The sequence below is a fragment of the Terrapene carolina genome, unplaced genomic scaffold, assembly GCF_002925995.2.
Source record: "Terrapene carolina triunguis isolate 2854851 unplaced genomic scaffold, T_m_triunguis-2.0 Scaffold629, whole genome shotgun sequence".
Classification (NCBI taxonomy): Eukaryota; Metazoa; Chordata; order Testudines; family Emydidae; genus Terrapene; species Terrapene triunguis.
Window position 1 is genome coordinate 18,291,080 of NW_020664980.1, and position 17,233 is coordinate 18,308,312.

Consider the following 17,233-nt stretch of genomic DNA (forward strand, 5'->3'; position numbering starts at 1 on the left):
TATCTGCTCTGTCCTTTACCACATTCATATTTCAGCTCTTAGGAGCAAAGAGATGGAAACAGACAACAGAGTATGAAAGTCACCGTAGCACAGCGTTTTAGGGCTACAGCTGAACAGTGCTATAGTACATTTTGTAAAAGGCAAAAAAGTTCAGCACTAAGGCAGTCACTGCATCCATAATGCATCCCTGTTGTGCTGGAATATTGTAGAACATACTGTGCTCATTCTTCCCTTTGTGATCACAACTCCAAATCATTAATTGGAGAAGAGACCCACAGGGCTGGTCTTCACTATGGGGAGAGCCACACTGCTGCAATCGATTGCAGCAGGGAATCGATTTAGCGGGTCTAGTGAAGACCCGCTAAATCAACGGCAGAGCGCTCTCTGGTCGACCCCAGTACTCCAGCTCCCAAAGACGAGTAAGAGAAGTTGACCGTAGAGCATCTCCCAGCGATGCAGCTCAGTGAAGACACCAGGGTAAGTCTACCTAAGCTACATCGACTCCAGCTACGTTATTCATGTAGCTGGAGTAGCGCAACCTTGGTTGACTTCCCCTGGTCCTGAAGACAAGCCAACAGACACCTCAAGGAGGAGAATGAAATTCAAGTGCAAATCAAATGAAAGACCAGACCGTAAGAGTTTGGAGATCCTTGGTTTAAAGGCCATAAATAGTGATGGTCCTCAATGCACTGCAATTGGTAAGCAAACCAGCAGAGTCAAGATTGCTGCAGCAGCTTTAGTGATGAATGTTGCAGCTCATGGATTCAGGCCAGAATTTCAGTGTTAATTTCTATGCAGTTTTTGCATTTGCTATAATTATTTTTTGACGGGGGAAAAAATATCCAGTAGTTTCTTTTTCATTTCATTATTTACAATTCCATTTTGAAGCTTGAAAACAGACATTTTAAAACACGTCACATGATAATATTCACATTTTTGCAGTAGAGGCCTTGTTCCCGGAACTGCACATTACCATTTGTGATGCCTCTGACAAACAAAAATATAAACGATTCATTAACAGGTTGGCTTGTTACAAGGAAGAGGAGGGTGATTGCAAATGTAGACAAATCAGAAGAGCAATATTTCATTCCCTTTTTTTCTGAATATAAGTGTTACATTTATGATGCAGAGGACATTCTACTTCAAATAAGAGTTAAAGGAGGTCATTTTGGGGATTAAAGTATTGGATGTTGCAGTCTTAATAACAGTGTTACTTTCAGTGACAATGGATAAGTTTGGAAAAATCAGAGTTGCTATTATGAGTGTCACCTTCTCTAAAGGAAGGAAATATGATGCCCTAAACCCTGTAGCTATTCTGCGCACACAGCATATACCTACTAGTTTGGAAAATATTTGCATATTAATGGGCAACATATAAACATATATTATTGTAACCTTGCCTAACACTCCCTGAATGGATGGAAAAGCAAATGCACCATGCATTCCCCAGTAGCCCTGGCAGAATCAGACAATTTGGGGTCCTCTCTGTATCCTCGCTTTGACTTCCCTGCCATGCCATGCTGGGCCACAATCACGCCCCAAACATACTAGAAAAAAATAGAGAAATCACTAAAAGACTCAAGGAGAACAGCTTAAACGCAGCTAAATGAAAATAACGCACATTACTAGCTAGCCATGCATGACCTCCGTTACAACTTGTTGGTTAGACAGATAAATACCCTTAAATAGTCGAACATTCACTGTTACACTACACAGACCGCACTGTTTGCCTTTCAGCATCTCTCTCTCTTTGTGTACCACGAACAAGTAAGTTGTGTCCAAGTCACTGTCCCACAGATGCATATAATCTATTTATAGCCCTTTGCTTCTTTGAAGGGTCAGGCATCAAAGTCTTTGACGTACTGCATATTACTACATCCTTTAGAACACTTAACACAATTCAAACTGTATCTTCAAGTTACATGTAATGTTTATGAACCTTTTTAATTTCCTCTTTTTTGCATGGTTACATTTCAAATATATTTTGCTCATTTCCAATAATTATTTGAAACAGTTAGGGTTTAGGTTGTGCATGGAAACTTTGCACATAAAAGTCAGTTAAGGAGTTTATAATATTTCTCTCAAAGAACAGTATCTCTTGGTGGTTGCTTTTGCAGAGCCACGTAAAAGAAACATTGCCTCCACACAAAAAAATAACAACAACAAACACAGCTGTCAGTACTGGTTGGCAGGATGAGAAGGAGCCATACTTTAGTTTAGAGGAACCAGGAGGTAATTGCACAGCAGCTTGGATTCTTTCCAAGAAATGAATTTCCCAGGCCTAGACGATCTCTGCCTCCAATCTCTCAGGGGAACTGACAAATTGCCCCACAACATCCTGTGGCAGTGAGTTGTAACACTATGAACCACAAGATAGGCATCAGATATCTTTGTGTCTCTTGACCAAATCTAGTGCCGGTGCAGACATGGAGTGACAGCAAGTATGGAAAACTCAACTGCTGGTCTGTATGGCAGTTGCACTCTACTGAGTTGTGTTAAAATGAGATGACTAACTCATGACAGCCCAATTCAAGAGTAGATTGCAGAGGACAGTCTTACAGTGAGACACTTAAGAAGCTCAGGCTAGTCTACACAGCAGCGCTTTATCATGCCTTGTGTGGTCGCAGCGCTGGGAGAGAAAACACCTCCTCAACAAGGGGCGTAGCTCCCACACCCCTGAGCGAGAAAGTTGCAGCGCTGTTAATTGCCAGCGTAGACAAGCCATCAGTCTACTTCGTTTATCCAAAATAAGGTTGAGAGGTGACTATCAGTCTAGAAGTACCTACTTGAGGAAGAGGTTTCTGATAAACTCTTTAGTCTAGCAGAAAATAACATCCAAATGGTTAGAAGATGAAACTAGACAAATTCAGTTTAAAAATAAGGCACAAATGTTTAACAGTGAAGGTAATGAACCACTGGAACAATTTACTTATGGATGTGGCAGATTCTCCATCACTTGAAGTCTTCAAGTCAAGCCTGGATGTTTTTCTAAAAGATGTGCTATAGCTCAACCAGAAGTTATGGGCTTGATGTACAATTTACTGCATGAGATTCTACAGCCCGTGTAACGCAGGAAAGTCAGACTAGAGGATCATAGTGGTCCCTTCTAGCCTTAAGATCTATGAATCTAATCCCACTAATTGAACTCATGTAAAAATAATAGAAACAAACCATTTTTTCCTCATATCTCACCTTAATTCTCCTTTATACCCCACTTGGACCACCAGGAACAAGTCCCCACCAGAACCCAGCAAGATGGGATCTTCATAACTGGCAGACAAATATATCCCCTGCTGACCCTCCCCTCAAAATACAGCTTTTCTAACAGAGAAGCTGAAAGAACTTTAAGTGCAATGTCATATAGCATATCCGTTAACGTGCAAGACAATCTCCTGCATTAGATATGACCTATAGGCACAATTCATGAAAAATTCTCAAAGCTGAAATTAATCCACACATCTAGCCACTAAGACTAGATATAATGCCAAAATCCATATTAGTGTCCCCTACCAGCCAGCCAATAACAGTAGCAACAGGGGTAGCTTCTTTTGTACTCTCCTGCCTGTGTTAAATAAATAATTCTTCAATGCAGTGTTAGCATGCTGGTTTTTAAAATGTAACACACTAACTGGGAGCCAAGATCTTTGTAAACAATACCAAAGAACGTCTTAAAAAAAAAAAAAGTTTATGCAAGAGTTCAATAGATAAGGGAACCACAAATCAGCTCATTTATGAGCTAAGTAATCTTTTGGCAGACAGCCTCATAAATCTAAAATCAACATACTTTATCTTTAAAAATATCAGGAAAGGCTTCCCAATCAAATATAATTATCACGCAACGTTTGTGTCGTTCAAGCTACGAAGTATACATTTTGCTCTCTTGGTACTGTCAGTTACTTTGCACAATGCAGAAAATATACTGACAAATACACACACGGACGTGCCGACATGCAAAAAACTATCAATTTTATAAACATAGAAACTCTTCAGTACACACAGTGGTTATCCAAACTATCGTACATGCCAATATGTCTTCTTGTTCTAATTATCCAAACACATTTAGTGTCATTCAACTATTTCAAATATCTGTTTGAAAATAAAAAGCCCAACTAGCACTGTACTCAATTTCCTTTATTCTGAAAATCAGCAATGAAGGGAATCAGCTATCTTCCTTGCTGGATTCTTTCAGAGATCTCACAGTTCTTCCATGACAGCAAATTAAGTAATGTAGGCTCTTATCATAACGGAGCCTTTGGCTCATGATAGGCGTGACTTCCCATGATGGTAAATTGGGTCATCATTGAAAGAACCAAGTGGGAGTAGCCTAATTATGCAAGGGGATGATTATTTCAACAAAATGCACTGCACATGTCACCAGGATATTGCAGAGAGCTTAACAATAAAACATGATTAAGATAATCAAAAGTAACAGAAAATAAAGGTTTATTTGGTTTCTAAAGCTGTAACAGACTGGGCACTCTGAACAGAAGGAGGAAGAAAGAACTAAACGTTGCACAGAAGCTTTAAGTAGCAGTTTCAACAATCAATTTGGATGTTGATTCTGACCTTGTTGGACTATTGAGAACATATATTATTTGTATACAAATTATAGTATTAAAAGGTTGCTCATTAGTGAATTACAACCCAAGAGAATCTTTGTGAAGCAATAGTAGGGATCTGAAAAGATATGATGGTTCTGTTGACTGGGTACTTAAATTAATATGGGCTGCTGCATTCTGGACCAGCACTCAAAATGTGACAGTAACCATGAAAACTCAAAAGGTTTATAAATGATTCCAAGTCTCTTTTTAAGCAGAACTTCTTTGTTAAGAAGGTGTAAAAAATGTATTGACAAGTCTCAGCAATATAAATACCTAAACTTTGTACTAGGGAATATTATCTAAAGGAAACACCAAGCAGAGAAACCAGCTCAGCAAGAGCCTGGAGCACCTACTGGAATAGCAGTAACAGTTTGGCAATCCACAATACTGAGAAAGGAAAGAGAAGAAAAAAAAAAAAAGACTGCTAAAATCTGAGTGTGGCAGGAATTCTTTAGCCCTTCTGTTGTGTCTGTTAATTGCAACATATAAGGTCCTTTATCCAAGGAGCTCAAAACAGCAAGTGATCTTGATAACACTACAGGGAATTTTTTGGAAGAAAAAAAATAAGATGATCACAGTCTTATGACTTGGTCTTTACTTAAAAATAGCTATATTTTAAAATAGAACAGTTGAAAATTAGTTCTGTTACTCACTTAACTAAATCCTGCCTGAACATAAAAGTAAAGATACCTGTATAAATGTGCATCGGTTCAAGACTTCACCTTTCTGTTTACTGAAGCGATCTGAATACGTTCGAAAGAAGGAGGGATATGAGATATGCTTCCCCAATCCTGCACCCTTTATTTGTTGGGAGGAAATTTGTCTTGGGAGTAGATTGACTCTGCTTCCCCTCTCAGCCTGGAGCTGTGGATAAGAGGGGGTGTGTGTGTGTGTGCGCGTGTGTGTGTGTGTGTGTGTGTTCGTTCCAGATATCTGTACCCTTACATTGCAAGAGCATTAGGCACCCTTAGGGAGAGGCAGATAAGTCTGGTCAGTAATTAAATTCATATTAGCCTAGACATAAGGAGATGAAAATGGTACAGCAGCATCTGATAACAGCGAGTTCAGATGGCTTCTCCTCCTTTCAACCCTCTACACAAATGCACCTAATATTATTGGCTGAGTGATTAAGGTATTAACGACAGTTCAGGAAGTTGCCATTACATACTACTACTTTATGTCACAAATGTATATGTTCCATTTGCCTGAGAACTTTACTCTTATCAGTGACTTTGTCTTTCCCAGGACTTAACGTTTGGATGGCAAAGAATTCACCATTGGGTAGAACACTGCCCTAAATCATTCCCTGATCCCTTACCGTAAGCATGTTCACTCTTAAGCAAGTGCAATTTGGGAGTGCACTATATTAGTGCAATAATGACCATAATTCAGAATCACACCATGATTACAGATTAAGGCTCTGGACAATACCTATTCTCTTATCTTCAACTGACTCACTATTTGCCCGCAGGCATGACACAGGCCTACCATCACATCTCCGTCCTTTTAGGGGAAAAACATTATGGCTTCTGCCACTCCTCCGTCTTTCATCAAGGAAGAGCAAATAGAAGCAGCTGACCGCTCAACTGCAGGAGGATAAACTTGGGAGATTTTGGCAGGAGCAACGAGCACGGTCTGAAACAGCAGGTCTATGTGACCCAAGACTGTACTCGGAAACCATTGCAACTTGGCACAGTTTTGTTGCCAGTGTGACTAGTTTAATTTAGTTAGAAGAGTCTTTAAAAATGTACAGTAAAACGTTTACTGTCCACATTGGGAAGAAACTTAATTAAAGCCTTTCTAAAAAACCTGTTTCTTAGCACAGCTTTTTTCTAGTAATATACAGGGGCCCTAGTGACCCCCAGAATTGCTACATTAATACTGATAACAATTAAGTACTTTGCAAACAGATTCACCATGTTCTGCCTCTCCAGCAACTGCTGTTACGCAGTCTCCCAGCAGGTATAGCAATGTTCTTTTATAGGACGGGATGAAGGGGAGGATAAAGACAGCCAGGACCTGACCCTGAGTACTGATAAGCCATTGACAAAGGTCTCTATGGAGAGTTATAGGGGCCTAATACTCCCCTATGGGGTCACATCCCCAAGTACTGTTTATAATTAATATAATTTTTCAACTTTGGAGAAAAGAAGTTTAGATGAGCTAAAATAGAAAATAAGATTAGAGATCTGAATCTTTTGTGCTATGAAAAGACCTAAACAGACTGAATTATTTGCACTGCTTTTCATACTGCATGTAGCTGAAGGATCCAAACTAATTTCATTTTCCATTTGAAGTTGGGTTAGAGTCCTAGTGTATTTAACTTTCAGCCTGCATTTTTAAGACTCATTCATTATGTACATCAAGATTTCAAAACAGCAGAAGTATGTGCCACCATCCTTTAATTACTATCTGGCCAACAGACAATTGATGGGTGCACTAAAAACTTGAGAGAGAGAATATTAAAGTGTGATTAAGTAGATTTTAAGGCCAGAAGGGACCATTTCTGATTATCTAGTCTGACCTTCTGCATAGCCCAGACCATCAATTTCACCCAGAGAGATTCCTGTATCTAGTCCAACATCATGCGATTGAACCAGAGCACAGCTTTTAGAAATATACTTGGTTTTGATTTAAAGACTTCAAGTTATGGAGAATTTCCCACATCCCTCAGTAATCTGTTCCAGTGGTTAATTACCCTCACTGGTATTACAGTAACAAGGACTATCATGGAAATTAATGTACTATACTCTTGTATTAGAGTTACATTTAAGAAACTCGGAAGTATGTGCAGTACATGTTGTTCAACCTTTACCAAATGATTTTACTTCTTCTGGTGTATTAGGCAAAGGAATGACAATGGCTTAGGCAAGCCAGGTAAGTTTGCCAGAAAGGAAAAAAAGTCTAGTAGAGAGATCAATACTTTTCTTTCTAGAGAAAAATTCACATGCAGAAAGGCATAACCATTAAAACAGTGTAGGACAGAGTATATGTGAGTGTACAGATATATATGTATATACACACACACACACACACACACGCTACCAGGGAAAGTTGCAGATGTGGTATATCTTGACTTTGGTATATCTTGGTTTTTGATACCGTCTTGCATGACCGTTTCAAACAAACTAGGGAAATACAACCTAGATGGAGCTACTATAAGGTGGGTGCAAAACTAGTTGGAAAACTGTTCCCAGAGAGTAGTTATCAGTAGTTCACAATCAATCTGAAAGGACAAATTGAGTGGGGTCCCGCAGGGATCAATTCTGGGTCCGGTTCTGTTCAATATCTTCATCAATGATTTAGATAATGGCATAGATATTACATTTATAATGTTTGCAGCTGAGACCAGGCTGGGAGGAGTTGCAAGTGCTTTGGAGGATAGGATGAAAATTCAAAGTTATCTGACCAAACTGTCAGAAGTAAATAAGATGAAATGTAATAAGGACATATACAAAGTATTCCACTTAGAAAGGAACAATCAGTTACACACACACAATGGGAAATGACTGGCTAGGAAGGAGTATTGCAGAAAGGGATCTGGGGTCACAGTGGATCACAAGCTAAATATGAGTCAACAGTATAGCATTGTTGCAAAAAACCATCATTCTGGGATGTATTAGCAGGAGTGTTGTAAGCAAGACACGAGAAGCAATTCTTCCGCTCTACTCTGCGCTGATTAGGCTTCAACTGGAGTATTGTGTCCAGTTCTGGGCACCATATTTCAGGAAAGATGTGGACAAATTGGAGAAAATCCAGAGAAGAGCAACAAAAATGATTAGAGGTCTAGAGAACATGACCTATGAGGGAAGATTGAAAAACCTGGATTTGTTTAGTCTGGAGAAGACAGGGGGGACATGATAACAGTCTTCAAGTACATAAAAGGTTGTTACAAGAAGGAGAGAGAAAAATTGTTCTCCTTAACCTCCGACGATAGGATAAGTGGCAATGGGCTTAAATTGTTGCAGCAAGGGTGGTTTAGGTTGGACATCAGGAAAAACTTGCTGTCAGGGTGTTTAAACAATGGAATAAAATGCTAATGATGGGGATTCCACAACCTCCATAGAAGATTTTTAAGAGCAGGTTGGACAAACACCTAACAGGGATGGTCTAGATAATACTTAGTCCTGCCTTGAGTCCAGGGGACTGGACTGGATGACCTCTTGAGGTCCCTTCCAGTCATATGATTCTAAGATTCTGAGGGCAGAAATAAATACATATACATATACACACACGCACTAGAGATTATAAAACCCGAAAATGTTCAGCCCAGTACTGGTTGTCTTTGTATACCTCAGCAGTGCGGCTGGAATCTCTGGTGGACCTTCAGAGACAGGAACTGGACACTTTAGTGAAAAGTTTTTTTTTTTTTAAAGCAGGTTACAAAATCAGATTAACAACAAAATGTGTCTGCTTAAGCTTGATGTTTCTATCTGGAAATGTTTGTCTGCTGTTTTCCTAGTCTATACTTACAGTTAAACTATGTACAGCTTAACTGGTGTTTAAAAATTGTTGTCAGGAGCAGATAATTTTTCTTGTACAGATCTGGCCTTTTTTTTTTTATGAAAGAATGTGAGGGGGAAGAGCCAGCCTGCAGGGTTAGCTATATGCCAGAGGCTTTGGTTTAGTTCCTAGTACTAATGGTTTGAGGTGGGGGGGGGGTGAATCACAACTGCAGTACAACCAACCATCTAAGAACCTCAAAACAGATCTGTTTCTGGGTTTGGGAGCTTGTATTGTATTTCAGTCCGTTTTGAATTAGAAATGGGGAGTACAGTTAACAGCCAAAAAGCTTCTATTAACAATCCCTACATCTGAGCTCTGCAGATAACATTTCCTGTGTAGGATCCTCAACTATGGAAGTTAAGTCTGCCAAAGTTTGCCGACCTTCAAAGCATTCTAAATCTCATCTTTCATCCAAGCATTTGCCTGAGGTGGATTGGCATATGAGGGGTGCCTAGTTCTGGTCAGGAAATTGGGTGTGTCTGAGCCTTTGCCCTATTGTGTCAGTGGGAATTAATTCAGTGACCGCCTAATATTGCCAACAAGTGGCAGTAATATTTTTTCATATCCTGCTTTTGCTGCTGTAAATGTGACCAGGGGCTTAGCCAACTGACACATTTTTATATCCAAATTTTAAAAGTAGATTTTTTTGAAACGTGCTTACAGCAAGTTGCTATGCTAATCAAGCCCTTCATTGATAGATCTCTTTCCCACGTAGATTTGAAATCGCCCTCCTCTCCCCCCTCCCAAATCGGGAGGGAAAGGATTTTGTTTACCTCATCCTCCTCTGTGGTTTACAGAAAGTTGCACTGGCTTAGGTAAAGGTGTGTTTTTAAACTGATTTAACTAAATCAGTGCAAAAAACACCCCTGTGTGGACAGAAACCAATTTAACCATGGTAAACTGATTTAGTTTAAACCAGCAAGGGGTCAATTTAAGATAAATCAATATAAGCCAAAGTTATAGCAATTTAAAAGTATCCACAGAGTTTTCTACATATATAAACCAGATTAAAAATCGATTTTAGCTAAACAAGTGCAAATTTGTGTAAAAACAATGTCATAGAATTCCTCCCAGAGCAACAATTACAAATTGGAGCAGTAACAGCATAAAGACTCAATATTTTAAAAGTAAGAAGTGAAATTATTGCTGTAGAAAGAAGCAAGGAGGATGAAGAGAAGGCAAAAAGGGAAAGAAAAGTGAGACGCCATCATTCCAGTATTTAAGTAGGCACCCATCTGAGTAATACTGTAGCAAATGACCATAAAGAAAAGCTGTTTCAGAGATAAGATATCATTAAGCATATTTCTCTAAAAATTAACTTATTCTGCAGCTGCTTTTATATGAGAAACTGATTTTGTGAACTAAAATTCCTGAAAATATTCGTCACAAGTGAACGTTTATTTGCACAACCACCACCATATGCATTAAGTATCCTGCAGTTATTTTAGGCATTGTCAAGCAGGTACTACCCCATTATTCCCACCCAGGTACTACCCCATTATTCCCACCCCCACCTACCTCTCACCCTGAAAGGCAGCTACTGCTCCTGGTAGTTTTACATTAAAGAGCAGCAGGTATATTCCTGCAATTCTCCACAAGCCTCACATTAAATCAGCAAACAATGGGCCATAGAAAATATTTTCATTTGTAATCAGGCAAAAATGTAATAGATAAAAATCACTTGCTTACACCTACGGAGCAAGGATTAAAAACCTAGTTGTTTTACTGCTCCAAAAACACAGGCCTTCATCTAGCTGAGCTAAAGGATATTTCCCACAGCAGGCTATAGCTGCAGATTCTCTTTATCATCTCTAGGCCAATGACTACAAAACAGCATTACAAACATAGCAAGTTAAAATAAATAAATTATATATATATATATTATATATATTACACACACACACACACACCCTACCTATCTCATAGAGCTGGAAGGGACCCCCAAAAGGTCATCGAGTCCAGCCCCCTGCCTTCACTAGCAGGACCAAGTACTGATTTTGCCCCAGATCCCTAAGTGGCCCCCTCAAGGATTGAACTCACAACGCTGGGTTTAGCAGGCCAATGCTCAAAACCACTGAGCTACCTCCCGTTACATACTAATCCCCCCGCAAAGTTATCATCTGAGTTTCACAGGCGTTCAAATGCAACAATGGAGAACCAATCTGTAATTAATCCACATACTGTAGCCAATCACACACACACACCCCTTCAGAGTTGGTCCCAGAACCAGGGTCCTTTCATCTCCCCAAAAACAGGCCTCTGGCATTTGAGCTTCTACTTCCAGTTCCCTGAGTTGGGAGTAATTTATCCAGAAATTCTGTCACATTCCAATCCACTGTCGGTGCTTGTACTATTTTGAAGGCTTAAGAGTTTAACCCAAAGTGCCATATCGGCACTGAGTTCAAGTAATAGAGTTTGAAAGCTGGCTTTTGTCAAGCTGCAGGCCATAGTTCAGAGGCAGCAGCTTATTTCCTTCTTTCTAGTCTTTTATTTAGCTCCAAGCAACTAGGTTAATTTTTACATCACAATTAACCATCCTCTCTCTCTCCTGTTCATCTGTCAGATGCACAGCAGTACCTGATAAAACCCACCCCGGTACTCTGTTCTTCCTATGCATTAGTAGCATTTCACCCAACTCATATGTGATATGCGTGAAATCCCTTTTGAGGCTATGCAATAAACCTCATTCTGATAATTCACTAGGAGATTGTAGAAAGGGATCTCTGTACTCCTAGGATAAACATCACCATTTTATTAGACAGACCAAAAGAGATGTTGCAGCCAAAAATATACTATTGTTATTTTACTGCATTCTTAAAATTCTTGCAGCAAAAATATTCATTTGAAACGATATGATCTCTGTGAGGCGTACAGACTTACCCACATAGTGCATGTTGAGGGCCAAGTACTTGTACTGGAAAAGGGGATTGCTGTTGAGGCTACTTCTTTGGATCTGCTGGAAGAAGGAGCTGACATCCCATCTGTACAAGACATCCAAGAGCATGATGCTCGGGACCCTCAGGGCCACATTTAACACTGCCTCCAACTTCTCCTTCGCAGCCATTCTGTTCCTTTTCAATGAACTTGCAGCAGACTGTAAAAAGCACACGACAAATAAAAGTCATCAAATCAATCTCACTGTACAGCCAGCCATTAGGCATCATGAATGTATGAATGGAGAACACTGTGGGGCCATAGATCAGTAAATGAATCAATTGAGCTAAACTCAAAAATCCAGACAGCATAGCTTTTGCTTTTTTGCTATATTAAGAGGAGTTTTGCTAGCTATTTTCCATAAGGACTTACTGTGATTTTATTATTTTTTTCTGGACAATGCTCTTCCACTTTGAAAATGTGTTGTGAAAACTCTCATTAGTAAACATACTTGGGTTTTAGAGCCAACAAAGAGCAGCAGAAAAAAAATCTAGAGAGACCACTTGGTAATTCCCAGATTAACTTGAAATCTCTCTCTATAGCCTTCTCAGATGAAGCAGCTTTTGAAATATATGCCAAGTAAAAATAGTTTTTTGAAGTGTTAAGCATTAACAAATTAAGCTGTTTTTGAAACAACTTTTTACAATAACCTTTTAGGTGGTGGTGTAGCCATGTTGGTCCCTGGATATTAGAGAGACAAGGTGAGTGAGAGAGTATCTTTTATTGAACCAACTTATGCTGGCGAGAGAGACAAACTTTCAAGCTACACAGAGCTCTTCTTCAGGTCTGGGAAAGAAAATCAGGGCAGGTCTACACTTAAATTGTTGCAGCAGCAGCACCACTGTAGCACTTCGGTGAAGACACTACTATGTTGACAGGAGAACTTCTCCCCCTTGGTGTAGTTAATCCACCTCCTTGAGAGGCGGTAGCAAAGCAACGTAGACGGAAGAAGCCCTCTCGTTGACACAATACTGTCTACACTGTATGTAACTGCTTCACTTAAGACTGTGGATTTTCTACAATCCTGAGCAACACAGTTATACCAACATAAGTCAGCCTGAGGCCGGGTCTACACTGCAATGTCTACATTACAGCTTATGTTGGAATACTTTCTGTCACTCAGGAGTGTGAATAAGCCACCCCCCTGAGCGACATAAGTTACACCAACAGAAGTGCTGGTGTGAACATAGGCTCAGGCCAGGTCTACACTGCAGACTTATGTTGGTATAACTATGTTACGCAGAGGTGTAGAAAATCCACTCCCTTGAGTGGAGCAGTTACCGATCTACCTCCTGGTGCAGACATGTGCCGCTTGCAGAAGTGGTTTTATTATGCCGAGAGAGCTTAGTTAGATGTGATGTAGTGTAGACGAGGGTTCAAAGAACCTTTCCCAGACCTGAAGAAAAGCTCTGCATAGCTCAAAAGCTTGTCTTTTTCACCAAAGAAGTTGGTCCAATAAAAGATATTACCTCACCCACCTTCTCTCCATAATTGTAAGACACACGGTGGTGAGAGAGAGAATAAAAGATATTATCTCACATGCATTGTCTCTCTAATATTCCGGGAGTGACACGGCTACAACACTGCATTTTACAATCATGACATTTTAGGTTTGTTTCCTCCCGGTGGCTTGAAATAACTTTAAAAGTCTAATCTTGCTTTTATTATTTGTGGCATTTGTTGACCTCTGTTTGTATACATTTATGCAAACATCATTTCTTTTAGATTAAAAATCAGTAAGGCAGCTCCATCCTGATTATATTAATGTAATTCACTACAATGGCCCATTACAGTAGTACTCTGGAATTAGGGTTTGGTTTGTTTGTAAAGTGAATTAGTTGCTCATGAACTGGGCTAGATTGATAGCAGTGGAGGGTTTTGTTTAGCTATAGAAAAGACACAGTACAAGTTTCTCCACAGCAATCTATTAATGTACCTCCGTCATAAACTGGAAAGACCATATTAAGAATAGGTTTAGTCTCCATGCACATTCAGCCCATGGCCTTCAGCTAAGACTTTTAGCTGGTGCCAATTGTAATGGTTTTCATGAGGATGACATCTATCCACTGTAGGAACAGCAATAAGGCAATGCATTTCACATAGATCACCAGCAAATCAATAACCATTTTCAGTTCACTCCCACCCTGGACCTATTTTCAAGTGAGTGGATTTGGAGAGGTGCTGGGAGAAGCAGACTAGAAGGGGAGGCTAAAATTATGAAATTTTTTCAGGCATCTGTGTGAAGAATTTTCCAATTGTTGTTTTCAGGCTCAACTGCTAGTTGAGGAACCTTTATAACCAAGTCATTGTTTATTAAGTGAGGTGGTGTGAGAGAGACAGAGAGAGAGAACAGGGCCTGTGGAGAGATGATGCAACATGAGCATCTGTGATTTCAAACCCAGCAGTGGGAAACTGTTTAAGCAAGTGGAAGCTATCACTGTTGGAGATCTATGTCCCAAACCAGGCTCAAAGGGCTGAATGTCCCAAATATCAGAGGAACATTTCAGAAGAACTGTACTCTGTCCAACAGTCTGAACAATTTGCAAAGGCAAAAGATGCCTTTCACTTTGAAAAAGCTGTGAAATGCATTTCAAAACTAAGTGCAATTATTATTGGTATTTTTGAGACTACCATGACTGGCTATAAAAATAGTAAAATCATTTGTACCAAGGCAATATGGAAGTCCAGCACAAAACTAAACCAGACTATTCTGCTGAAATATTAATGTTCTTCTAATATTGTTAAACTGTAATCAGAGCAAGATGGAAAATGGTTTACTTTGGGATGCTGCTCATTGCAAAATTAGGTTTTATTTTTTACTCACAATGCTCACCACAACTGGTTGGCTATGAAATGCAGAAGTTTAAATTAAAAAAATGTTTTAAAATACTGGAATTACATTTCAGTGCCATCATACTGGACGACATTAACCTTTGTGCAGAGGACTGGCACAAGGGATATGCACCACTTTAAGAGCTTGTCTTCACTATGGAGCTAAATCGGCGCTGCTGCAAGGGATGCAGTGGCATTGAGTTAGTGGGTCTAGTGAAGACACGCTAAATCGATGGGAGAGTGCTCTCCCATTGATTTCTGTACTCCACCTCAACAAGAGGGATAGCTCAGTGGTTTGAGCATTGGCCTACTAAACCCAGGGTTGTGAATTCAATCCTTGAGGGGGCCACTTAGAGATCTGGGGCAAAATCAGTACTTGGTCCTGCTAGTGAAGGCAGGGGGCTGGACTTGATGATTTTTCAAGGTCCCTTCCAGTTCTAGGAGATAGGTATATCTCCATATATTATATTATTATTACCTCTTCCCTTTTTCCCTGCCTGTCCTTCCTGAGCAAGCTGTACCCTTCTATACCAATATTCCAGCCATGCGTATTACCCCACCAAGTCCCTGTGATGCCAACTATGTCATAGTTGTGTTTAATTACTAGCATTTCGAGTTCTTGCTTATTCCCCATACTTCTCGCATTAGTGTACAGACATCTAAGATACTGATTTGATTCCGCCACCCCCAGTTCTGTCTTGTCTCTCCTTTATCCCTGCTATAACAGCCCATGTTCCCCACCCAAATTCCGAACCTTCTCCTGGGTCTCCATGTTTTTGACTTACCTGTGGGCTTTGGTCACCTGCCCCCTTCAAACCTAGTTTAAAGCCCTCCTCACTAGGTTAGCCAGTCTGAATCCAAATCTGCTCTTCCCCTTCCTCGATAGGTGGACCCGATCTCTGCTTAGCAATCCTTCTCCCTGGAACAGCATCCTGTGGTCAAGGAAGCCAAAGCCCTCCTGGTGACACCATCCTCGCAGCCAGGCATTCACCTCCAGGATGCATCTGTCTCTGCCTTGACGGGAAGGATCGAAGAGACCACCACCTGCACTCCCAACTCCCTCACCCTCACCCTCACTCCCAGAGCCCTGCAGTCACTTCTGATCTGCTGAGGGTCATACCTCACAGTATCATTAGTATCCACATGGATGCGTAGCATGGAGTAGTAGTCAGAGGGCTGGATGATCCTTGATAAACCCTCCGTAACATTTCGGATACGGCCCCTGGCAGGCAGCATACCTCCTGGGATGCCATGTCAGGGCAACAGATGGGTGCCTCTGTCTCCCTCAGAAGAGAGTCACCAATCACCCCTACCCTACGTTTCCTCCTGGAAGTGGTGGCTGTGATCCTCCCAGCCTTGGGGGTACATGGCTTCTCCTCCTCCACCTTTGGGGGTGATTCCTCATCGCTCGTTGCCAGGGCAGCAAAACGGCTTTCCATCACCACGGGTGGGTAGGTTGGAAGTACGGATGGAGCACTGCCTGCTGCCAGAAGTAACCAGCAGCCAGTGTCTTCCGTGTGACAGAGCAGGGCCGGCTTTAGGCCGATTCCCCAGAATCGGGCCCTGCGGGTAAGAGGGCCCCGCACCTTAGGCTCACCAGGCGGCAGTCCACTCCGGCGGCATTTCAGCGGCGGGGAGGGGGTCCGCTCCAGGGTCTTTGGTGGCATTTCAGCGGCGGGGGGTCCTTAAGTGCCACGGAAGACATGGAGAGGACCCCCCGCCGCCAAAGTGCCGCCGAAGACCCGAACCGCCGCCGGGTACTCGAATCGGGCCCCACAGGTCTTAAAGCTGGCCCTGGGCAGAGCCACATCCTCCTCCCCCGGTGGTGTGACAGCAGTCCTCTGTAGCTTGATAGCCTCCTCAGCCTTGGATGTCTCCATATGAATACTCTTGAGGAATTCCTCATGGGCACGGATGCTCCTCCTGTAGCTCTCCCACCTGCTTCCTGAGAGATTCCACCAGCAAACACCACTCACACTGGATGGCCCCCCCAGCCCAGCTTTCTGTGAGTGGGAAATGCAGGCCAGAGTCTCTGCAAATCCACACCAGGATCTGGGTAGAGGCATCCATGGTTAGGTTCTCTGTCTGGATACAGGTGCAGATGGAGGAGACAGGAGCAGCGTTGGCAGTGGCGATATGGCCCTTCCTAACCATAACAATTATATTACGTCTCCCACCCACAAACTCCCTTGTTTCCGGTCTCCTGTTCGCTAGCTCCCCTTGGTCGCTTAGCCTCTGGCTTTTAAGGCCCTCTCTCCTAGGTCAGCCCTACCCCCTCGTTAATCACACAGGGGGAGAGTGATCACAAGGCTGATCAAAGATGATCAAGGATGATCCAGGGAACAAAGGCTCAAATAGTC

At 41.4% G+C, this 17,233-nt stretch overlaps 1 protein-coding gene across 1 annotated transcript in view; it reads right to left on the bottom strand.

The window, feature by feature from the left end:
* RNF145 (ring finger protein 145) overlaps positions 1-12,198 on the bottom strand; it is a 48,962-nt gene extending 36,764 nt beyond the window's left edge. The window contains exon 1 of the mRNA XM_026659419.2: positions 11,988-12,198. Within this exon, the coding sequence (XP_026515204.1) occupies positions 11,988-12,171 (184 nt within the window). The 5' untranslated portion in view covers positions 12,172-12,198. The remainder of the gene's footprint in view (positions 1-11,987) is intronic.
* Positions 12,199-17,233: the final 5,035 nt, after the last annotated feature.